Source organism: Aythya marila (genome assembly GCF_965140915.1).
Source record: "Aythya marila genome assembly, chromosome: 32".
Classification (NCBI taxonomy): domain Eukaryota; kingdom Metazoa; phylum Chordata; class Aves; order Anseriformes; family Anatidae; genus Aythya; species Aythya marila.
The window spans coordinates 1,140,864-1,166,286 of record NC_139073.1 but is presented as its reverse complement, the minus strand read 5'-3'; the positions used below and the strand labels follow the sequence as shown (position 1 = coordinate 1,166,286).

The following is a 25,423-nucleotide window of genomic DNA, read 5'->3' as shown; positions in this document are numbered from 1 at the left end:
AATAAGAGGGAGGCAAAGGGCAATGTTTTCACCTGTAAGTGCTGCCCATGTGAGTACCGTGGCTATTAACTGGCAGTCAGGTTGTGCTTCTTGCCCCCATGGGACTCTGATGGCAATAAATGGATGCGCTACACCAAAATTTACATAAAATAATATAAAATGGGGACTTTTACCAGCCCTACTTTTTTTTTTTTTTTAAAAAAAAAAAAGCATGGTATTTTTATTATTTTGGGTTCAAAACCAAAAGTTACTCTTTTCTTGGGTTATTGTGTTTAGGAGAAAAAAAAAAAAACAGGCCAAGAAAGGGCCACTGAGCAACTGTGAAAGTGAAGGTGCTGGCACTGGGAAGTGCTACTAACATCATCATTCTAATAAAGAGAAACCAGAGCTTTGCTTCCTATTCTTCAATTTCAATTTTATTTTTTTTTTCTTTCAATTTCTTTCAATTTTTTTTTTGGCCAAGTAAAAGAAGCCATGATGCTTTCGCATGTACTTTAGACAAAAACTGAGCTGGAGCCACTCCTGTCTTATAACCAAGAAGGCTCTGCAGTACATCAGAAGCCAACAAAGCCAAATCTTCAAGCCACATCGTGGGCAGGAGTGGCTCCGGGGATCTGATAACGAGGAGGGGACATCGACCACAGATCCTCTGCCTAGTGAGCGAACACAGCACTGCACCCAGGGCTGGCCGCGGGTGAGAGAAAAATCCTGCAAAGAACAATCAGCCACCACCATTATTTCTCAGGTTCCATCAGATATGAAAATCACTCCAACCAATTCGCTGCATGGAAGCGTTGCATGGCGTTGTAAGACATTTAGCTCTGGTTTCATGTGTCATGCTCATGGTTTATACGTACAGGGTGTAGAACAAAAGGTATTTGAATGCTTATGGTTGTATCTAAGTATCCTTTAGTGAAAAAAGGAGGAAAAAAAAAAAAAAAAGATTGTTATTCTTTTCAAGTGTTATACTTTACAGTGAGACTGTGTGATTCTTGCTTTACTTAAAAAAGATATATTTATTCTTTTCAAATATTACACTTTGCAGTGAGACTGTGTAATTCTTGCTTTACTTAAAAAAAGAAATATTTGTTCTCTTCAAAAGTTATACTTTAAGGCTGTGTAATTCTTGCTTTACCTTTTTCTCATGTCACACCATACTTCCCCCAAAAGGCCACGCTGCACTGGACCCATAACCTAGGAAGAAATGTGCAGAATCTCAGAGATGCTTCCCAGGCTTTAGAAAGCAAAGAGTTAATGAGAGCCAGGTAGGAGGATCAGCCTGATCCTACAGATGGCAGAGATAGCCTGGGAAGTGAGTAATTTCATAACTCCCGAGAGGAATGTGGAAAATCCGCATCGGCTGACACCTGCCTGGGGTTTCAGACTCACCCCACGCAGACGGCACGTAGCTCCGCTCCCCTGCAGGGGTTGGCACAGGGTAGGACACAGCAGAGCCTCCGGAGCCCCTCTGCAGCCCCCGGGAGGGAACGAGGAGACTTCGGGCTCCATCAGCACACACCGAGATGCTGCGGGACTTGGAGTAAATGGCCAAGAGATTTCTCCCTCGGAGAGGTCATGGCTTTTTCCTGATCCATCTTTCAGCTGAAGACTGGCAATGGAAGAGGTGGAAAATGTTCTCTACAGGTTGCCCAAGACAACGTTTTTACTTGCAGATAAAAGTATGGTAAATAAGAGAGACCAATATGGAAACGCGGCGCCTTTGCATACGGATATTTGGGGCTTGTTTTGATTTCCGAGTTTTGCTAGGAAAAAGTTTCCTAAACTCGGGTTTCTATTTGCTGAAAAGGGTAGAATGAAATTCGGTAATTAAAACCTAGCAGGATGAAGAAGCTAGAAACCTAGAAGCCACTGGATACAGCTCTCCTGGATCAGAAAATGAATAAATGCTGAGAGCATGGGAAGTCATCGCACCCCCTCCATCTCTTTCCACGTTTTTCATCTTGTGTCTCCAGCAGCATTTACAGAATGCTGCTCCTCTTCCCTTCGATGAGCGAGAGGCGTGCTCAGGACCTGCAGGACTTTGGGAATCTGCTCCCAAAAACATAGCCTGAGAAAAAAATCTCACCTGGGGGACTGGGAAGTGCAGCATTGCAGCCGTGCCATGAATGGGACAGGAGCCTGGGATGAAGCCGGTGCTGCTCAGACCGTGGGCAGGTTGCCCCACAGCAGGATCCTTCCACCGGGCCACGACTCCGAATTTCTGGCTGCTGTCTGGGCTTCGGTGCAGAGCCCTGTCCCTGAAGACCGGGGCAGCCGTGGGGACCCCATGGCCAACGAGGTGCCTCGCATCGCCAAACACCTGAGAGACATCGACGGGAGATTTCAGAACTTACGGGAGCTCTTCCGAAAAGGTAAACCTTTAAAAATCCATTTATTTGCTTACAGCTTAACGTTCAACACATCCCAACCGTGGGCAAAAGCAACCCAGCGTCGTTCTTGCTGCAGTATTTAAAACCATGAATTTAGATGGCCCTCGGATAATTTAGGGTGGCTTCTCTCTGTATGGATATTTAATTATTCAAATGCCTTCTCCTGTAATGAATTGCATCAACAGATCAAATTTCACAGCACTTAGCCATCTAAATGCACAAGTTTCCTTCAAATGCAATGCAAAAAAATACCCAAGTGCTACCGACAACACTGCAATTACTTGCAAGTGAGTTAAACTGGCTGAAAAAAAGGGTGTCTGCGATGACTCTGTTGAGAGAACTGGGATTTGTCAGAAGTGCTGTGTGTCCCTGCCCTGCACACCAGCATTTTTGTCCTCCCTTCTTCCCAGAACAGCTCTGTTCCTGCAGGACTCGTACCCCAGGCACGCCGAACAAGTCAGGTCGGTGATGCTTCTCCAGCCAGCTCCTAGCTGTGGTGGTGCTCATAGCTTGCTTCTAACAGCCCCCAAACCGTGCCAGCTGAACGTGGAAATTGGGCTTGCCTGGGCTGGCTCTGCTTTGCTGGCTCCCTCTCCCTCACCAAATATCCGAGTGCTCAGCTCAGGGCTGTGTTTTTCTCTTAAACCCTTCAGATGTAAAAACACAAGGATGTGCAACAGTCCCACAGTAGGAGCCAGGATGTTTGGTCTTCAGGGTTTGTTATTTTCTGGTTTGCAAATAATTTCAGTATTTAGGAAGAACAGGGTACCTGTGCTGCACCACTGAAGCGACTTGTCCCTCGGAGAAGTGAGGATGAGAGTTTATGCATGCAAAAAAAATCATAATTTTCCCCCTTCTTGATTTTAGGAGAAGTTTTTTCAGGCCCTGTTGAAGCCAGACTGGCAGACCTCCTGCAAGCCATCTCCTCCTTCCTGAACACGTACCCTGCTTTGACCGGGGATGCCATCCAGCCCGCCGTAGCGACCCTTATCACCAAAATCCATGGTAAATCCAAAACCTTAGAGAACTTGACAGCTGCTGTAGTCACTGCCTTCTGCTCAGTGCTAATGGAAAGCTTTCACACCAGGCTCAGCACACGTGCAAGGGTATATAAAGCACATGTCACTCCCAAAGCTGAATTCAGCTGTAAGTGCTGAATTCCTGCATAACGCTGTGCAAAATGCTTGTACACGTCTGCTTGTGATAGCATGGCAGGAGGAAAATTAGATTGATCCACAGAACTGTAGGGATAGTTTCTTTACACAACCCTTGGAGGTCGCCAGGGCACCACACACTAACTAAGAAATACTGATAACAGCCTCCAGGAAATAAGAAATAAGAATAATTACTAATATACTAATATATGTATATATATATAAAAAGAAGAAATAAGTAATATTACTGTTCTACTCCACTCTGACCTTCTTGGAATATGAATCTTTAATGCTCTTTCTTTTCCTGCATTGTATATTACTTTCTTGGGAGCTCAGATACACTTAAATCTAGTGGAAAACCTCACCTGAAATCTAGTTGGTTGAAAACACCATGGTTTCTGGCCCTTGTTTTGGGACCAGGTGAGCTTCAAGAGGGAATACTGAATGTCCTGTCTCAATATTCTGCCATATGGCACAGAGCAGAGTTAGCACTGGCACGAGGTTCTCATCAGGGAACTGGAGAAAAAAGAAAGTGCACCAACCGAACAGCTGCTTTCACTCTGCGGTTCCTTTTCTCCCCCATCTTCAAAAGCCTTACTGAGGTGAAAATATATTTGACTTATAAAATAGCAGCAGTGACGTAAAAGGAAGTTTAATGAGATCTGGTGGTGGGCTGCTCCTGGGTATTGTCGGAGTGCACAGTAGTAGCTTGCCATTGTACTCGGTCTAAAATAGTAATTCATAAAATTAATTCTTTAGACAAGCAGTACGAGTTTGCAGGCTGCTCTGGAGGATCTCAGTAACATGAGAGCTGAAGCAGCTTTCTGCTCCACCATCAATGGTGATTTGCCTACACCAGCAAGTGGAAATTGCTGCTAAAGGACCATGTTATTATGCTGTATAAAACCCCACACTGCCTTGGAAGTGGAAGACGAGCCCTATCTCAGAAGCTCTTGTGCTTCCCTTTTATGCTCCTCTGATCTGCAAAAGAAAGTTTGGAGTTTTACCATCCCTACTCTTACAACAGGGAAAAAAGGGCGAGACACAGGAAAAAAGAAGGGTGAGACACACTCATTCAGCAAGAATGTTTGGGAGACAGAGTGATGAAACTGGGAATTTGGATCATGAGTTGTATTTCTGGAAAATGAGGAGTCACACCCCCCTGTCCTCTTTTAGCTTTTATTAGCTTTTTTATTAATCGGGGACTGGGGATGTTGACATACTCTGTTGCAACCCTTTTGGCTATAAATACCTTTGCAGACACACTTTTTATAGCTTTTATCTGTAAATACAGCCCTTTACAAACTGGATGTGATAATTACACTGAGTAAACCTACCTGTAATTACATGGGTTGAGTATACGGAGCTGAGGCATGGGCTTGGAAAGCTTTGATAGGAGAAACTCATCGCCTTGACAGCCTGCTGATCCCAGCAGCACCTCACCGTGGCTGTGCATCCTCATTCTCCTGCTGCCTTTTAAAAGTAAATCGTTAATTCCTGAGTCTGAGCAGAAATCACCAGAGTTCACACATGCCACATCCACCTGAGCCTGAAAAATTCAACACAGAAGCAGTAACTCAAGGATTCCAGGAGTTTTTATGTTTTTAATGTTAAATGACTGTTAATGATAGAAAGGTCAGCCTTAGCTATGACTTGTTCCTGGCTATCTGCTGTTAAGTACTGGGGGAGAAACCTATAGATCTGTCTGCCACAAAGCACAACCACAGGGAGAAATTTTGCAGAAGAAATTCAGCGGCATTATTTCAGCCTCCATCAGATGCTGAAGAAAGGGAAATGATTTTGGGGAGCTCAAATGAAAATGTTCATAACGTGCCACAGCAGCTGTAGGATCGGACTTCCCACTCCAGAGACAACAATAAAAGAAAGGAAGATCACAAAACTGAGTTAGAGTTCAGGAGGAGGAAGAGGAAGAGGAGGACTTAGGGGAACTGTCATGTGTTGTGTCCCCAGTTGTGTATTTAAAACCACAGAAACTTGTAAAAAACAGTCAGCCCCTGCATTTTAAAAATACTGTTTTCACTCAGATTTGCAGGAAACCTGCCCCTTTTTACCTACCTGCAAGTAGCTAGGGTCTAGGATTAATGCCCCTTAAAATGGGCAGTGCTTTCCTCTGCTCCACACACCAAACGGCCTCGGAGGCCAGAGCTCATGCTAGGAAGGAAGATAAAATGAAAGGGATTTAGCACTGTGATTTCAACTGATTTGAATCAATATTATATGTTCAGGTTGCATAAGAAAACAGAGCTTTTTTAATTATTCATGGTTTAGTCAAGAACAATAGCTTCACTGCTGAGCACAAGCTTGTTTTTTTTTTTTTGGTTGTCACATTTTTTGCCTTCGTTTTCTCACACTAATATTTGCAGAAGATAAAGTTCCCTTAAATTTCTGCTTGCTTGAATCTTTGAATAAACGTTTTCTGTTTCCCACATCACAGCTTCATCTCTAAATTCTCACCAAATTGAAGGCGAAATTAACTGATTTTAAAAGCAGCAGTGCTAGCTGGGTTCTTGCACTTGGTAAATCAGTATCTTGGAGCCAAGGTGCAGCAAAACATCCAGCAAGGGGGATGGGTGGGATGTAAAGGCTCACCCCCCAGCCCAGGGTCTGGAGAATGCTCCCAGGCTGAAAAACATGATACAAGTGACAGATTTTTTCCTTAGCTTATCAAAAACCTACAAAATTAGGGTTTGTTTTTATTAAAGAACCAATCCCCCAAAGGTTAGGTTTCAGTTTTGCTGGGCTAATGCTTCCCGGCTGAAAAACATCTTGATACAAGCGACAGATTTTTTCCTTAGCTTGTCAAAAACCTACAAAATCAGGGCTTGTTTTTATTAAAGAAACAACCCCCAAAAGGTTAGGTTTCAGTTTTACTGGGCTAAAACCGAGGCGGGCTGTGATCTCGAGAAGGCTCCCTTACACTCTTATACCACACATGAATAGAGTGGAGGAGTGGTGGAGGACCCCCCCTGGTCTCTTTCCACCACCTCCTGGTCACCTGCCCATCCCAAACCCACCCCTCGTGGCCTGGCATCACCTTTGGGATGATATCCATAGCCCCTTAAAGCAGTGGCCATGTTTTTGTGAAAAATCCTACACCCGTGGCGAACCATTTGGGGTGAAACTCAGCAATGCAGCAGAGGCTCGGAAGTTCGTGGGCATAAGCGAAAAACGGACCCCAGAATGGTCCTTTCGGTGCTGTGTGCCAAGACTGAAATGAGTTATGCAAATGGGATGATCAAATAAATGTGTGCTGTGCACTGTTTCCCCACACGGAAGCGTGTCTGCAGGAAGCAGATTTGGCTGCAGCGGCCGCACACTCACCGGCGGCGCCCCTGCCACTTGTTTCGGGCAGGTCCCCTTCACATGCAGCCTCCGGATCATCTCACAGCATCTCCTCCGACCAGGAATTCGTGTTTTGCTTAATTCCGCCGCGATTCAAAGCTGGGTAGTTTGGGATTCTGCTGCTTTCAGACCAAAACACTGAGGATTCAGCCATGGGGGACCCAGAACCAAGTGGTATGTGATAGCATTGAAAGAACCTTTTACACTCCTTTTATACTTCTGTACAACCTTTTATGCTATCTTTCGTACAACCTTTTATACTCATTTTAACGTAAGCTTTTGGGGGCATGGTGTGACGTGAGTGGCAGATCAGCCTGCAAGCCACTTAGCAAATATAGGTGATAATGGGGTTTCCATGATGATCCTGGCTGCTGAGCTCATTGAATCTTTCTCTGACGGATCAAATTATTTGATGTATCTGTGCTGGACATTGACTTACGTAAGAGGCAGGGATGCAAACTGCCTTTTATTTTCCAGGAGGCAGCAGGTAGAGCTTTCTCTCAAGAGATTGGTACATCATGCTGGTACTTGCACATCGTTTGTTCAAGTCTGACGAAACTTTGCTATAAATCCTTGTCGTTAAAGGTGTCAGCCTAAATTATGAACATAATTAGCATGAATCTGAGTAACACTTACTGAGCGTGTAAGAGTTTTCTGTACCAAGCTTGAATCCCTCCTGCCAGAGGCCCATGTTCAGCAAGGGCCAGTCCCTGGCACTTTGGAGAGAGGTGGAAAAAGCTCCCTGGCTCTGTAATCAAGGAAACACAAGAAGAAACATTAGACCTTTCCCTGCTATTATATTTAAATGCTGCATTAAGCTTGTAGCTAGAAAATTCATTATTTCAGCTCGCCTTTCACCTTCCAGCAGCTGGGTCTTGTCCTGTCTTTGTCATAAAAATTGGGAAAAAAAATAGCTAAAAGGATTTCTGTATCTCATGACCACATGCAGGGATAATGAAGGGATGCTTCACTGTCTTTGATAAGCTGAGTTTGCTTACAGGTTGTATTGTGAGAGTAGTTTTCCATGCACCTTTGCCCCACAGACTGCTTCGGTGTCTTCAGCAACACCACCATATGGGTCCCACGAGTGACTTTAAGGTCTGACGTGCTCACCATACAGCACTGTGCAGAAGCACGAGCTTTTTTTCTGCCTGAAGTTCCCCTTTTGTACACACCCAGGGCTTGCAGAGGTCCTCTTTGCACAGCATTGCATGTGAACCTCCTGTTAGGCAACCACCTGCCGTGTCCCTCTCTGCTTCTCAAGGCAGGCCTCCAGCCTGGAGGAACGGCATCCACGCCTAATTTGCTCAGCTGTTTTCCCCAGTGGAAGCAAAACCATTTCTGAGGTCACTAAAGACTGCAATTAATGTCTGTCTGCCTTAGTCTGTTGCTTTATGATCATCATCTCATTGACCACAAGGAGCAGACATCTGTTTCTGAGACCTCGCTAGAAGCCCACGCGTTGATTAAAGCTGTATTTTTATGTTAAAAAAGGTTTCACCAACAAACCTGTGACCAAAAATCCCCTCCAGAATGGGGTATATCTGTAAGTCCTCTGAGAAATCGAAGTGAGCTGTATCCACAGAATTCCTTTTATCAACAGAACCTCCTGTTTTAAAGGGAGGTTGTTCAACAGCTCTTGTGCAAAACCAAGATGACTGGTGTGAGTTATTTTGCTCAGTTTTATCTTTTTAGCCAGTAAGTGTCCTAGATTCATTCTTCTATTACTAACTGGGAGTTCCTTCTACTGCTTTCCAGTACTGTAAATGTCTAGTGGGCTTCACTGTCAGCCTAAATCCTTCTTAACCGTGGCTGACATTTCCTTATTCTTAATATTAGAGCAACAAGAAGCCAGAAGTTTAATGCAGCTCTTTGATCATTTAAAAAAGTGAGGCTTAGTAAGCAGCTGAACACTGCACAGTGCTGCAATCTATCAAGACACAGCTCTGCCAGCTGTAAAGGAAAGTATTAATGAAATAATCTCATTTTTATTTTGCAAGCTGATGCACCTGTGCTAAGTTTCTGCTGTCAGACATCTCAGAAACATTTGCAGTTTACACATTTTTTTTTTTAATGAATTGATGTAGTAAGTGGAAATTCTCCTTTTTCTACACCGACATGTTTCATTAATCCCCTTGTTAATACGTACTGCTATTTAAGACATCTGTCTTTGTGGGTATTTCCTGTGATCACACTGTTCAGCAGCAGTCCTGACCTGCTCAAGAATTATCTGATTTTGTAAATTCAGTTTGTTCCAGGGCTTTTGAACGAAGATAACATGAGAAATCAGAGCAGCAGATGGGAAGTGGTCTTGGTTTTGCAAAACCATTGTCGAGAAGCTTGGTGTTCCAAGGCTGTTCTAATTCCAGGCAGAGAGATGCTGACCTAGGCAGCCTTTAACAGCCTGGTTAAAAAGGGAGGATTTCACACAGAAAGAGATAATGAAAATCTGAGTTTTCAGACCTGAGCTTTTGATTTGGCCCAATTTTTTGCAAATCATGCTGTGACTTAAGAGTGAGTGCATTTTATGTAGCTGCTGCTGTGATGTGCAAGTCTCGTGCAGGGGATTTGCTGTGGTGGAGAACTTCAGAAGCTACGCTGCAAACTGCAAAGCTGAGTGCAGAGGAGGAGGAAGGCGCTACCAGGAACTCTTGAGACAGACTTGCGATATTCGGTCGACTGTGCCATGCTGAATTCGGGCTCAGACATTTATCTCATTTCACGGTAACCCTAGCTGAGAGGGAAGTGATGCTTCTGCTAAAACTGCAGAACAAGGGCTTCTAAAAATACCCGTGGCACTTTGCACACCCACCTCTGCGGGAGCTTGCTCTCCCCGCGATGGCAGCACAGGACGAAGAGCAGCAGGCTTCCCGGACAGTCGATGCACATCAGAGGACAGCATCATTTCCCTCGAGACCCACAGATGGGGCAGAGCTTTGCATGACGGCTGTTCGGCTCCGGTGTGAGGTTTTCTCCAGGATGCAGGTCCAGCGGTGGTGCTGGGAAGGATTTCTGCCCTGTTGCTGGAATTGCTTGATGTCAGGGAGAAGAAGGAGGGTTAAGCAATAACCACCATCAGAGGACACAGAAAGGAAAATATTTGCAGACTGGAAGAATGTGATAACATCCATTTTATATTCCAGGGGCAATATTGTACTAATTTCTCAAACCATCCATTTGCTTTAGGACAAAATTGCGAGATGTTTGGGTAGGCTCAGTCTTAGTCTCTTTACCTGCTGTTGGGATAACCACGTCCTTCACAGTGAGTTGTGTACAGGACTCTGAGTTTTTCAGGTGAAAAAAAAAAAATTGCTATCCAAGCAGACCTTTTTCCGTGCAAGCAAAGCATTTGAAGCTGTTATTGCATTTCTCAGTGAGAAAACTGCATCAGGAAGCCTGAAGAGCTGCATAAAGAATAGATGAAGAAGGAGAATGAGGATGAATATAAGGAGAATAAGGAGAATAAGGTCCTTCAAGAGGAACAAGACTAGGAATGTGGGCTTTTAATTACCAGAAGAGCGAGCTTCTGCATCAGCATCAGTTGTCACTGGGATGTCCAGTGAGGTAACTGGCCTCGAAATGAAGCTTCCATCTGTAAGTGAAGCAACAGAGTCACAGGGAAGTGACAGAAAGGACTGAACCTGCATCTCCATCGGGCCTGGAGTCCTATGACCCCAATGCTCTGTGAGCCTGCGACCTGATCCTCCCTGTGAGCAGGATTTGACAGATGAATTTGTGGATATTTATGGGAGCCCCTGCAAGCCTGCCAGGCAAAGGTGTACAGAGGTTTGCACATTTAACGGGTGGGCTTGATTGCAGGAAGGGACACCTGGATGGTGTCTGGCAGCTCAGCTGTGGCGATACATTTGAGGCACTTCATTTCCTTCCAGAGATATACACAGGGTGCATAGGGATCAGGGCTAATTGGTGCTGCTGCTGAAGGACAAGGGGAATATAAAAGGAAGGGGCTGCACATGGGGAAGCACACATTTAAACTCATGAGAATGCAGCCAGTGACATCGGCTACAGCAAGGCTACCTAAACTCCTTGGGTTCGACTTGTCTAGCGTCCTGCTGCTGTAAGCAAAAAGATAAGCAAAAGATTTGTGAGAACTCGAGGCTCTGGCTTATCTTACCGTGCCTTACAATGACTGCTTTCAAAAGAGAAATGTTTCATTCTGCTCGTCACCAGCACCGCTAAATTGAGTCATTCCTTCCTGTTGTACAAACCTCCACTAGTGGTAAACAAGAACTTGAAGACGTCTGTCTGCTCAAACAAAGTAATTAGAGCCGTCAGGATTCACGTTAAATTAACACGCTTGGATTTGTTATGCCTTGGATTATGAAATATTTGTGCCTCTTCTAGAGAAAAAGCGTGAGGGGTTTGGCAAACCCCCTGTGGATCCCCTCTGGGCACTGGCTGAGCAGGGTGGGAGATGTGGGTTTAGAGACGTGGATTTTGTGGGTTTATCACGATTAACCGGGACAGGCACTGGGTACAGCTCACAGCATTAGCACCGCCGGTGCTTTTAATCCCTTCCCCAGGTCTTTCTGAATGGTTTGTTGCAGTTCCTTCAGGTTTATGGTAAAAAATGAGCGGCTTCACATATTTTCAGTGTCCCATTCACTTTTGGAGTAAAATACTCATAAAACTCTTAAAGAGCAAGGCCAGCAAAAATCTGAATTATTTGCTCAAAGGCAAGTAAAGCTCGGAGTGTTCCAGCTCATTTCTGGGTGCAGAAGTGAGCACGGCATCTGGTCTGCACCCCTCTGTGCTGAAGCACACCGTCAGCGTCCCACCCAGCCTTCTTCACACTTTTTTCTGTTTTCAGGCTCATAGATGGGTTTAATTCACACCCCCCCCCCCTTTTTTTTTTTTCTTTTTTTCTTCCTGTTGCTGTTGGTTAATCATGGTTTAAACCACCACGTTTGTAGGCTTCATGGTATGGCAGCTCCTAGTCAAGCCCTGGCTCAAAAAATCTGTATTTTTCAGGACTGACACAAGGCCCAGGAGTAGCTATAGCTAAATGAAACACAAACTGACTTTTCCACCAAGCATCATTCAAGTGACATTTGCAAGCACTTGCTCATTTTGACAGCAAACTCAACTACAAGTGAAGCAACTTTAGATTTAGGTCAACCACATCCTGTTTCCTGGAATGTCAAAAGGACAAAGAACAGTGAAGTTTTCTTTTGTTTTTTAACACTTGCGCCCGCTTTTTTATATATACATATATTTATTTTATTTTTTTGCAGTGGCTTTCAGCCACTGACTCAAGTCAGGCTTTCAGCCTGACTCAACATTAGTTCCTGCCTGCAGTGACAAATGCACAACTGAGTGGAAAGTGAGATTAATGGCACTGATCACCTCACATACATTGCATGTGCTTACCTCCTCCGTGCTGTGTGTGTGACTGCAGGCAGGACACGCTTAGACTTTACGAAGATCTGTGGCAGGAACCCATTGCCCCTTGTGTGGGAACGAGTCCGATTTATATTTTTCATGCCCAATAAGTTGTTTATATTTTTCATGCCCAATAAGTTGTACCTGCTGGGGACTGAACGAGATGCAGTATTTCATGATGGGGATTATCACCATAAATAAGCACGTATGAAATATTGGGGAAGCTCTGCGCATTGCAACACGCACATGATGCAGAAGGAAAGGGCAACTTGTGCAACTCGGCCCGCGCACCACTCGACTGCAGCCACTGCTGCTGCTTTGCCCTGCACGTGGTTCTTTGGGGCATGCTGTGCTCCATCCAGGTTCAGAGCATCCCTCTGCACCCCGTGAACCCCTCCACCAGGTCTGCCAGTGCACTGCCAGCCCCAAACCAAGCACAGTGCCCTGGCTTCAGCTCTGCGCAGCTGTAACAAAGATTTCTGTGAGCTTTTCACACCTTGGGTCTGTTTGCAAGCCCTAAAATATCACAGGTATCTTCTGGGGACGCCTGCAGGCTCATTTTCCAGGGGGTCCTTCTTCCCAGGGAAACCTGGCAAACTTATTGCTCAGTGTTTTCTTTTAAATCCCATCTCATTTTGGGCCTCACCTTACGCTTTGCCTGGCCATTGCAGTTTGTCACTTCCCTATGAATCCACTCAGAATAGCAGAGCTCAGCTGCATCCCCCTGCAGCTCTGGAAACCGTCCTGCAGACCTCAGGGAGCTCTGGGCTGAGTGCTCCAGTGAAACAATTTCTTCTCCAACCCCAGGTCTCAACAGTCAAGAACGGGTACCTGAAAACAAGAAGCGATACAGTGAGATATTCCGGAGCCTGGACGACTTGGAGATCTCCATCGGCAACGCGTACGTAGAGATACGGGGCAGAACCACCTCTCTGGGTCTTTGCACACCTAACTTATCATTCCTTTTTAATTTATTTCATGTCATTCCTTTTCATTTTACAGGGCAGTTGATTTGTTCATTGGTGATGCTGACAGCACTGACGACACAGACCTGTCTGCAGAAAAAGAGATTGTTCCGGTAGGCAACGAATTACCCATCTTAACAAAAAAATTAACAATGTCTTTTGCCAAAATGCACATTATTCCAATTGGCTTTTAGGTGACCCTCTGAAAAAAATAGTTATGGCTTTTACTTGAGTAGACAGAGAAGAATTGCATAACATTTGGTTACTGCAGTAATGGTGGTGGCAAAAGAACGGACAATATTTAGTGGGAGCATTCAAGCATATAGGATAAATAGGATAATTAGGATTATATCATAAATAGGATATTTTTTTTTTTAATATATTTATATATTTATTTATTTATTTTCTGAAAAATGAGATGTGGAGATTGCTGGTTTAAGTTCTGCACTCTAAGAAAAAGACCAGACAAGGGAACAGACCTAAAATACGTATGAGAGTCATGCATCAAAAATTTCTAAAGCTCTGGCTTTGACAAACAGAAGCCCTTTAAAGTAAAATTTAATGGTTCTTTTGCTTGCTTTGGGCAGTGTGGGTCTTTTGGGGGTAATTGGCCTCATTTCATGCCCTTCCGTGTAAACAAAGGGGCAAGGAACTTAATTTTTCTCTGACAGCCACTGTCCTCATGTAATCATATTATCCTCAGAGCTAAACTTAAAAAAATAATAATCAAATATTTTGTGATTCATAATAAAATAAGAGCTGCCAGCATTCAATCATAGCACTCCTTTTCCAGCCCTGATCTCTCTGCATTAACAATGTGCTTCCTCCACGTTTCTGTTCATGGCAGACTTTTTATTCTTTTTTATTCTTTTTTGAAAAATTCTCCCAACTTCTCGCTACTCCTTTTCCTTCACCATTTTCCTCTTGTTCTTTTTTCCCTCCCCACAGCTGAATGAAAGTTTCTGCAAGAGCAAAAGCAGTTCAGAAAAACAAGCGCACGCAGACATGACAGGTAAGATCACAAATTAACACGATTATGTGAATATTTCATCAATTAATGTCTTGTTAGGAAGGTGCTCGTGAGGTCCTGACTTCCAATTACTGAGACCTCAGTCTCAAAAGGTTTTAGGCACAGTGAAGATCTTTCTTTGAAGCACTTTTGTTGCCCACTGGGATGATTCTCTTTGGGTCTGTGCTCGTCACTGGCATCATAAAACGTGACATTAAATTGTTTTTTTATACAAAGTCCCCACAGAGGAAAAAAAAAAAAAGAGAGATTTTCTAAGCTGCTTTCTCACAGATTTCAACTTAAAATGTATTTAGATTTGCTTACTGCAGCATGATGTAATTATCTTCTTCTAAGGAACAAGAATACTTGCAACTCCATATGTTGTCACCCAGAAATGCGTTAAGTTCCCCACTTGTGGTTTCCAAATTAAATCAAAGCACTAATTAAAAGCGGGGGTAGAGGAATACACAGGTCTAAACCACCTGGAACTTGTACGGTTTGACAGGTAGGACAGCATGGGATTGCCATGAAATAGGTCATGATGATTGTTCAGGGAAAGACCTCTTTTTATGGCTTTTATCTGGGTATTCAGAGCACCAACTCCAATTTTTGCCACTCCTGGGGGAGCCTCTGTCCATCAGTTAGAGCCACGCTGAATCTGGATTTTTTTTTCCCCAGTTGAAGAGGCAGATGAAATGCTGATTAAATGTGAAGGTGGCATTGATGCAGCCCTCGAGTACGCCAAAATGTGGTGTAAATATGTCAAAGAGCTTCTCAACTGGATTGAAAAACGTCTGAGCTACGGTGAGTCAGTGTGTATGGTACCAGCTGGGAGTTCGTACGTTGTCTGATAGCTTTTTTTTAATTGTAGCTGAGAACATAAAATTGGAAATGAAATTATAGCAGTGAGAACTAAGCCAAACATTTACCTTTCACTTCCTTTGCCAAAATAAGAAGACAAAGAGCTTGAGTCAGATTTTTTCTTTACCTGAATGATCCTACCTGGCAACACCCAGCATTCACAGCCACCCCTGCAGCTGTTAACGTGGTGTCTGATCCTTCCACAGAAACGGAGTTTGCCAAAGGGATTGTGAAGATAGCAGAATCGGGACGAAATGCCATCATCCAGCAGGTATGGGTCCCCGGGATGTTCCTGCTTTGCTGCGTGGGGTTTCCTCCAGAGTCCTACACGGAGCAAACGCGAGGCTGTCCACACACGTGAATGTAAATCCTACAGCAACTAACCCTCCAAAAACCTTCCTAAACTTCTCAGTGTTGGAACTATTCCTTTTTTTCTTCTGTGGGCTTACAACACAGGGAGTGATTGCTTGGAGAATCAGAGGGCAGGAAGTCAGCACGATGCTGTGCAGCATAAAAACCCTTCTGCAAATCTGTGTCTGAAATAAAATACAATACAATGCTTGCTCATTTAACCAGTGTACACAGCTCTAGTGTTACCGTAATAAAGTTTGGTCATAGCTCATGAATTTAGGAAAGCTGGAGTGGTTATCTGTCATTTTATACCTTTTTTGTTGTTGTTGTTTTTCTGCAGTCCAACATGCCTCTTCGAGCACTCTATGCAATGGTCTTGGAACACGACATTAAGGTTGGAAATTCAGCTAGTGAGACCGTGGGGTTGCTCCAACAGAAGGAATTCTACCAGGTACTGGATTTCTGCAGAGAACAGATTACTTTGCTGGAAAATCAGGCAGTGGTAGCTGCTGGAGTGCTACAGAAACCTAACAGGAGTGGGGTTGGGGGAAGGAGAGATGGAAATGCACACCAGGATTAAGGGAGAAGGAAGCACCTTGCAAGGCTTGCTTTCTATGTCATGCCCTCATCTGCCAGATATTTTTTCCCACCTCTTAAGAAACTTGCCATCCTAACTCTGACTCCCCTGCAGCCTCTGTCAGCCAAGAAGAACGAGATTGAGAAGTGGAGGAAGGAATTCAAAGACCAGTGGACAAAGGAGCAAAAGAGGATGGTAAGAGGCTGAAAGATGGGCCTGACCTTTATGCTGGTCACAGCTCAAAACACTGAAAACAAATGAAAATGTGACAATTTTGCAAATCTGTAAATGTAATTTGTAAATGCAAACATTTACGAACAAGCGATAACTAAATAGTGTAATATGCATCCTGCCAAGGGCTCCTAAGGAGTGCCTGAGCTTTGGGAGGAGAGGAAGGGGGAGTGTTTGGAGGATAATATCTGAAACAGTCCCTTGAAGGACGAGGCAGGTGCTTTCCTCGCGAGAGGAGCCCTGCTGTGATTTGTTCCTCCTGCGGCCCCACGGGGACCCCTAACCCCACATGGATCCCTAACCCCACATGGATCCCTAACCCTACGTGGATCCCTAACCCTATGTGGACCCCTAACCCTATTTCTTTGCCTGTCCAAGAACGAGTCCTTGTCATCCCTGCGCAAGTCCCGCCTGCAGTACGCGCAGCGCTGCGAGGAGCTGGAGAAAGCCAAGTACCTGAGTGCCAAGGCAGAGGACGAATACCAGAGCGCAGCAGTCGTCAACCCCAGCAGTGCCAGCAAGCAGCTGGAGAAGCGGCGCCGCTCCTGCGAGGAGGCACAAGCCAAGGTGACGAGTTTCGGACCGGCTGCTGTTATCCCCATGCAGCCCGTGAGCTGTGTTTTGGCAGCTCCCTTTCCATCCCGGTGACTTTCTCCTCCCTTTGCTCTGTTCCCCACCCCACACAGGTCCAGGAAACAGAAGCCCTGTACAAGATGTGCATTAACGACGCCAACTTTCGGCGGCAGGAACTGGAGAAAGTGCGGGCACGCATCGTCTCCCACATTCGGAAGCTCATTTACCAGGGAGACGAGGTGCTGACGTGGGTACGTGTAATTCCTCCTTCTCATAATTTCTCCTCCAGCCCTCATTTCAGAGAAAATCCTCTTTGGCATAAGACCACTTCCCTCTTATTTTTATTTATTTATTTTTTTTACCCGATGCCTGACTATTCTCCAGCAGGTGAAATCAGACGAGCGCTCTGGACAGCGCTTTGTCACCGACCTGCTGCTCAAACACTTCTCAGATACATAAGAATATTTTCAATTAGTACTGCTTGCAGGACAGATATCCAGAAAGAAAAGCTAGCAAAGTAAACACAAGCAACAGCAACAAATAATTTGTTCTGTCCATCCTGCAGAGCAGAATAACGACATTCAGCAGAAGTACAGGTAACCGAGGTGGGTAATGCAATACCTTTTTTTTTTTTTTTTTCCCCCTTGTAAGGTCACGTTAAGGATGTTTAAGCAGCGGCAGACTCAGTCAGAACACATCCCAGTGGGATACCAGCACCTGGCCGAGGTCTGCAAGCCGTACAAAGTGGGTGAGAAGTACCTGGAGTTCATTCAGGCTCTGCAGAAGAAAGACATTCACATGGAAGTGTTTGAATTCGAGTCTCTTGCTTCCGGAGGGCAGAGGTAAGGAAAAAAAAAAAAAAAAAAAAAAAAAGGTGGAAGATGAAAGAGTGGTTATCTCTATCATTTGCCAAAGGTTTGGATCACTCTGTTCTCAGATTGGTGCTGCTTTAATTCCCATTTTTTCCTGTGAATAGACAAGGTGAAATTAGATTAAATAAATGTTTCCTAGTTTTACACAAGCGTTTACTCCTTGAAAACTTGGCTTATACCCAAAAGCTGCCTGAAACAGATGTCTTTTGGCATCCATGAAGCAATATTGCTCGTTATTCTTCATCTCTGGAAAATCTTTTGCGACCCCTTCCCAGGTCTCCCCCCAGCAGCAGGAAGAAGATGTCACTGCAGCACACGGGGGGCAGCAAGGACGCCAGCACTCCAGAAGACACGTCCAGAAGGCAGTTCTCCCCAAATGGTGAACAGAGTAGGTTGAATTTAGTAAAGACCCAATTTTTTTTTTTTTTTGAGTCATTGTAGCTTAATTTAGATAATGGTGTAGCCAAAAAGAGGTGGGAGATGTTCTCTGATCTTTTGGGCAGTGCTTAAGGTTTTGCTCAAACTGGGAGAGAATGGAGCACAGAGATCGTGCTGCTGCTCTTGAAAAATACAGATTTTCTGGGAGTTTGGCTTGAATTTTGACCCAAACCTGTATACAGCCAGTGGCACATTTGTGAACCCATCCTTAACTCAGGCTCAACTGTTGCTGGCAGGAATCATGGCAGAGGATGAACGGTGATGCAGCTGGGAGCTTCGTGGGGCTTTCACAGCTGCTGTTTCAGCTCAGCCTTTCTTTAAGTGTATTTATATCATTCTAGCAAGGAAAATTACATTTCTTTACAGGTTTAAAATATATTTCACTGTCTAACAGCATCTGTAACGCATCCCTTTCTGGAGCAGAAGCTGTCAACCTTTTTTAATTTTTTTTTTTTTTTTTTCTAATAGGGCATTATCTAGATGTCTTTATCTATTATCTAGATGTCTTTTGAAGCCTAACTTGTTCAGGACTGATTGCTGCTTTGGCTTACTGAGCACCTGCCTGTTTTTCTTGCTTCAAAGGACATTCACCGATAAATAAACAGATGTTTTGAGAAATAATTGCTAACAATAAAGATCCAGTTAGAGGCATTCACAGATCGCCTCAGCTGAAGGCAATTCTTAGCAATTTCCCCAGGAGTGCTGGGGATATTTGGTCACCGTGCCCATCTCCTGCAGGTACAAACAGATCCCTCTGCAGTGACACAGAAAGCCTCGGTGGCAGCTGCGAGTCCCGATCCCTGGACTCTCCCAACTCCAGCCCAGGTGAGAGCTGCACAGATTCTTACCTAGGATTTAAAACAGACACAAGTAAATTATTTAAAATATTTAAAAAACAAAACAAAACAAAACAAAACATTTTTTAATAGTTTCTGTTTGTTTTATTTGCCTTTTTTTTAATAGTTTGTTTGTTTTACTTGCCTTTTTTTTTTTTTTTTAAATAGTTTGTGTTTGTTTTACAAGTTTCTTTTACTTGTAGAGGATCACAAGGATGAGACCAGCTCTTTGCATTTTCTCTCTTCTCCAGGAAACTCTAACAGGAAGCTGCTGAAAGCTCCATCCACCGGCACCATGTCCTCCTCGGACGATTTTGAGGAAAGAGATTCACTGCAAACCTTTGAAAACGGTGAGCGACCTGGATATCTGACTCAGGAGCTGAACACCGCGCTTTCCTGCCCAGTTACCAGTTAATTTTCGTGCTGTTTCTGCAGAAAATGGCTCATCCCAGCAACAATTCAGGAACATCCTCCTCTCCAGCGCGGCGCAGACCCACCGGCTCAGGAAGCTGCGGGGCCCGTCCAAGTGCCGGGACTGCGACAACTTCATGGTCAACGGCTTCGAGTGCGAGGAGGTGAGAGCTCAGCCTTCATCACAGGCACCTCGTGAGCAGCCTGTGATCATCCCACTGGAGGTCTGAGGGGATGAAAGGCCCCCCTGTAAAGTTTTGTGGTTTTTCTCCTGACACCAGGCATGTTTTTCAGTGCATGGGTACACTGCCAGTTGCCCAAAACAGCCCCCTTGTACCCCAGAAAGGGACTTTGGTAGAGTGGGAATAGGAAAAGTCCTCCAAGGAGACCTGGACTACAGCTAGAGCATAACTCGGGGGGATTTCTGCCTTTCCAGTGCTACCTGGCCTGCCACAAGAAGTGCCTGGAGAGCCTGCTGATCACCTGCGGCCACAGGAAGCTGCCCAACCGAGTGCCGCTTTTCGGCATCGACTTCACCCAAGTTCCTCGAGACTTCCCCGAGGAGGTCCCCTTCATTGTGGTGAAATGCACGTCGGAGATCGAAGCTCGTGCCCTGGGAGTGCAGGTGAGTTGTTCCTGTGGGTGTTTTGTCTCAGTTGTCATCACCTTCTCTGATCTCTTCTCGCTCCATCCCAAACTCCTGATCTATTCCCTTTTTCCCCAACGCAGGGGATCTATCGGATAAGCGGGTCCAAAGCCCGGGTGGAGAAGCTGTGCCAGGCTTTTGAGAACGGCAGGAGCCTGGTGGAGCTCTCCGAGCACTCCCCCCACGACATCACCGGGGTGCTGAAGCATTTCCTGAAAGAAGTGGGTACCAAACCTCTGCCAGACCACCACGTTCAGCCCTCCACATCCCTCAGCCCCAGGCCAGCAGGATGAAGTGACACAGTTTCCCCCCTCCTCTCGCTGCAGCTTTCGGGACCGGTGCTGCTGTACCAGCTCTACAACAGCCTCATCGCGCTCGCCAAAGAGATTCAAAAACCCGGGGAAGAAAGGACGGACTCCGCCGGCTTCCCTTCGGACCCCATCCAGAGCATGAAGGACCTGCTGAGCAAACTGCCTGGAAGCAACTACAACACCCTGCGGCACCTCATCGCCCACCTGTACAGGTGAGGAGCGTGCTGGGGGCGTTAGGTGCTGACCCCGGGGGGCCACTGCTGAGACCCCACTGCCAGCTCAGCACCAAAAGCATCCAAGGTGAGCTCCTGGGCTTCCTCAGCCTGGGCTAGAGCCAAGCAGGAGGCTGTGAGGAGGGTAAGAAGTCATTTGTGGGAAGGAGAGACTTGCGGCAATTAGGAGAAAGTCTTAATGACCAAGCTTGGTCATTAAAATACAAGAAAAAAAAATATAAGCAGCTCCTTGCTGACAATACTCCGTAGTTTAAGTGCAGAGCAAGAGGTCACGTAACGTGAATCAGGGCCCTCTTGTGCAGCTCAGAGCAGGGGTCCCCAAGAAAAATCTCTCATTAGAGCTGCCCGGACAGATTTGGGCAACCTTGGGGATTTTTGTCTTGTTTTTGTGCACAGACCAGAGCTCTTTTTCCCCTGTAAATCTGGGGTTTCTCTCTCTACTAGGAGATGTGGGACTGGTGCATTCCCTCTGTGTACTCAGTATTTTGGGGCTGAGAGCTGGGAAGCCCCTCACAGTCCTGTTTCCCTTCTCCAGGGTGGCAGAGAAATACGAAGAGAACAAGATGTCCCCAAACAACCTGGGCATAGTGTTCGGGCCCACCCTGATCCGGCCAGGCTCGGGGAGCGACGTCTCGATGTCCTGCCTCGTTGACTCCGGGTACCAAGCCCAGATCGTGGAGTTTCTCATCCAGAACTACGAAAGGGTGTTCGGGATGGATGACCTGCCTCCATCCTTATCCCTCAGCTGTGAAAACCCCTCGCAAGAAGCACCGACAGAAAAGGATGAAGGACACCAGAGCCCAAGCGCAGTCCAGAAAATAACCCTAGAGGTAGAGCTGCCAGACGCTGAGCTGGGCTTGCTGACCCTGCTGTAGGGACAGAAAGGCAAACTGGCAGATAAAGAAAACTTTATTCACAGGAAAAAAAAGCTGTTTGCTGTCAGGGGGTTACTCCAAGAGGAAGGAGCAGAGAGCCTGTTGCACATGGAGTGGGAGAACTAGAAAAAAAAAAAATATATATATAAGCTAGAGATCACTCATCAGCTTCTCAGCCCACTCTGGACAGTGGGTTTTGCTCCATGGTTTATATCCCAGTCATTCTGAAAACTTGTGGGCTTCTCCATGCTAAATTACTCGGGACACTGCTGTTTCCCTGTGTAAACAGCTCGACAACTTTGGAAGCAGCTACATCAGAGCCAGCAGGTTCCCTGGTGGAACCCAACAGGGCTCTTCTGCATTCCTGATCCCTGGCCGTGGATCCTTTTTTATTTTATTTTATTTTTCCTGTGGGCTCTGAGTTCTTCCCCAGTTCCATGGCTCTCTCCTCACAATAGTTCACACATACTTCACAGCACTTTAAAAAAAAAAATTGGCATAACACCCCCCCGAGCCAGACATGGCTGCTCTTTCCTTTCCAAGGCTGGTGTGATGAGTGAAAAAAAGAGGAAATTACTTTCCTAAAGTTAAGCCAAAGGGAGTTGAACCCTGGTTTGGGGCTCTCTGCCTCCTGCAAGACAGCCCGTCTGCCACGATCACACCCATGCCAGCCATGTAGAAACACTGAGGAAACAGAAACTGGAGTAACTGTGAAGACAGATGAAAAAAAAATAATAAAAGAAATCACCAACAACCACCACTTCCATCCCTGTGTGCAGAAATCCCACAGGGTTCATAAACATCCACAGAAAGCCCTGAGGTGTGCACAGCTATTGCCTTGGACTATTTTTAAGGGCATTTTGCAAACGTCCGCAGCGTGACTGAATCCTACAGGTGTCACAAGCCTTTAGGAAGGGGAGTTGCTTCTGAGGGCACTCGTTTTGAGATTAATAAAACCGACTTCTGGAGCCCCTGCCCCAGGTGTCCTGGTCCTTGTGCAAACTCTCACTGGTTCCACGCGAGCTCCAGCTCCCAAGCATCCCCGTGTCCTTCCCTCACCCGTCCACACGCATTCGATCATAATTTCCGTGCTATAATTGCTTGGTTTCAGATGTTTCCCCCTTTCTATCCTGAAATGTGGCACAGGAACCTCAGTCCCAGCACACGACCACTTTCTGGGCGGGTTTTGTGGCCTGGAGGCTGCTCTTGAACCAAAATATTTTCCTCTGGCCCAGCCCTGGGACCTTCTGCATGCTCCCTCCCTACTCCCTCAAGTGTTATAGATAATCTAAGACAAATCAGGGCATTTTCTACTTAAGTTTTTGCTTCCATTCACTGGGCTATAGCAGCAGTCGGGGTGAAGCGGGAGCTGTCTTCATGTCAAATGAGGGTCCTGTATAAACACTCCTGGCTTTTTCCAACAGAATTTCTCCTCCCAGCACGGTTTAAGCGTGGACAGTGTGTCTGATAACTCGTCTTCCAGGGAAGCCGTCAGTGAGCTGACTCTGGAGGGAGCCCCCAGCCCATTAAGCACGGATGCCCTAGGTAAACGAAGCGGTGGTCTTGGTGCTGGTGTAGGCTGCCTGGTACCATGCTGGCTGTGTCGTGCACCTCCTGCCTCCATGGTACACAGCAGGGGAAGTGTAGCCGGGCCTTTTTCAGCATAATTATTCATCACTGAGTGCAGAATAGCACCACAAAGCTTGCCTGGCAGTGCAAGCACGTTTTCTGGTGCTCACAGGTTTTCTGCCTCAGCTCCCAGCCCCACAGCCAACTGCCAGCTCTGCTGGCTTCGGTGTACCGAGGACAGCTCTAAGAATATAAACCTGATTCATTCCTCGTGCCTTTTCCAAGCGTGCATCTCACATTTCTTCCGATGAACAAAGCTGTTAGAGGGTGGAGTTTTCGCCTCGTGGTGCAGCAGGGCTTTCAGCATCCTTTCTAACAGCAACAGAAATCCTCAGCCAAAACTGTTTGCTGCAGTAACCCTGTCTCACTGCTCTAAGATAACTATTTATTTTTGTTGTTGTTCAGAGATGAATACGAGCACTGGCTCTGAGCTGGAGGACCTGGAGGACTCCGTGCAGGAGAAGACCGACAGCGATTCGGACACTGTCGTGGGTACCCAGCCCAGGGGCCATTTCAGTCGGCAGCCTGTGAAATACATCCGCGTGCAGGCAAAAACAAAACCAGTCATTCCCAAGCCTTCCAGTTTGCCCTTGAGGACTACCACGTTATCCAGCATGGCCACGGACACCGGTGCAGAAGGCAACGCCACCGAGAGCAGCTCCATGGCAAAGGATGTCCTGGGGGAGAGGACTCGGAGCAGGAACAGCTCGCCCGACACCAGCACGCTCAGGGGCCGCTCAGGAGGCAAACAGCAGCTCAAACACTTTGAGATCACGGAGGAAACCGCCAGGATCATCTCAAAGCTTAAAGCCGACGACACTTCAGCATCCCCAGAAGGTTCTCTGGAAAGCCTGGGGTCTGCTGAGAAAGAAGTGAAACTCAACCCAGAGACGCTCCCAGAGCAAAGCCCCTAAAAATGACAGCAAAAAGCAGCAGAAAGGGGACTGAAATCCCACGCCACAATTCCTGTGGAAGGATGGAATAGCAGCGGGGTGAGAATAACATCCTAGCAGTTGCATTTACAAAGCAGGCTGGAGAAAAAGGCTTCTGCTGGGAAGTACCTGGAATTTGAGCTGGCCCAGGCTTTGCTTATTTGTCAGCAAACCCACACGAGCCTGGTGTCTCTCTCTGGAACGTGCCCAGTTTAGAACGAAGCACAATAAAGGGAAAGGAAACACAGATTGTCTGGCTGGAAGGATGTAGCCTGGCAGGAGGTAACTGAAATGTAGGACACTGGGCAGAAAACATCCCCAAGTGGCTGCTTTCTGGCAGCTGCAACAAGCACTGATTTTCCTTGGTTTTATTTCGCAGCATTTTTTAGCGTAATGCTAATAAAACAGGGTGCATGGGCAAAGCACATGCACTCCGGATGCCTCCGTTGCTGGAACTTCCACTCGCTGGTCAGCACAAAGACGTTTTATAAAGGGGAAAGACACTGCCAGGCCCACTTCCCCAAAACATTAACTCTTTCCCTCGAATCATTTCGAGCTTCTGCAGTCCTTGTGATGCCGGTGCTGTCACAGAGGGGCTGAACCCCCAGCAGATGAGAAGATCTTCAGATCAGTCTTAAAAGGAGGTAACCCCGAGGTGCTGGGGCTCCGTCTCACCCCAAGGATCCTTTCTGCCCCCTGCAGCAGATTTTCTGCCCACCAAAATGGGACGGGAGAAATCTCGGTCCTACAGTGCCACCTCGCGACGGCTCATCCTGGGGATAGCTTTGCGCTGTAGGATGGGCCATGCTACAGGTTCCCTCGGCGTTGTGCTGTGTACACAGTGTAAATATAAATACGATACAAAGTTCTGGGTTTACTCTGGAAAACAACCCTGCACTGGGGTTATTTTCAGTGATTACCACCAGCTGCAAAGACACTAGCACGTGTATGAAAATGTAAGAGCTAAGTGCTAAAAGAAAACATTACACTTTCCCAGCCAGCTGAAGAGGTTGAACAATCCACCTTCCAGGTCTCTTTCATCTCATCAACAGATATGTTTTGGTCTTAACAGAATTGTAAAAGAAATGCTAATTCTTTAGCATCTCTTTCTTCTTCGCATTTGTACAGTTTCGCCTAAAGAGAGTTTGCATCTCTGGAGCAATGTACATTTGTTAATATATTGCTTTGAGTTCTGGCGTACTAAGTTATCTTTTACTGTAGAGCGTCTGTAATAAATGACTGGGTGTTTTATTATGAGCTTATCCTGTGTTTGCTAAACGAACATAGTAAAGGCTTAAGTAAACACTTAGTGGGCTATTATTGTGAGTGCCAGCTGCACTCAGGTCTCTATAAATATAAGTGT

The 25,423-nt window shown here is 45.9% G+C and overlaps 1 protein-coding gene across 1 annotated transcript; it reads left to right on the top strand.

The window, feature by feature from the left end:
- Window positions 1-2,122: 2,122 nt before the first annotated feature.
- GMIP (GEM interacting protein) lies at window positions 2,123-25,291 on the top strand (the record flags this gene model as incomplete). The annotated part of the gene is made up of 22 exons (XM_082781721.1): window positions 2,123-2,372; window positions 3,258-3,395; window positions 13,118-13,211; window positions 13,313-13,388; window positions 14,224-14,287; window positions 14,963-15,088; window positions 15,352-15,416; window positions 15,837-15,947; window positions 16,188-16,268; window positions 16,683-16,871; window positions 16,991-17,128; window positions 17,529-17,719; window positions 18,025-18,137; window positions 18,926-19,012; window positions 19,275-19,373; window positions 19,459-19,598; window positions 19,871-20,059; window positions 20,164-20,301; window positions 20,407-20,603; window positions 21,160-21,454; window positions 22,924-23,044; window positions 23,534-25,291. The coding sequence occupies 22 exons, from the start codon at window positions 2,123-2,125 to the stop codon at window positions 24,040-24,042; spliced, it is 3,411 nt and encodes a 1,136-aa protein (XP_082637847.1). The 3' UTR covers window positions 24,043-25,291.
- Window positions 25,292-25,423: the final 132 nt, after the last annotated feature.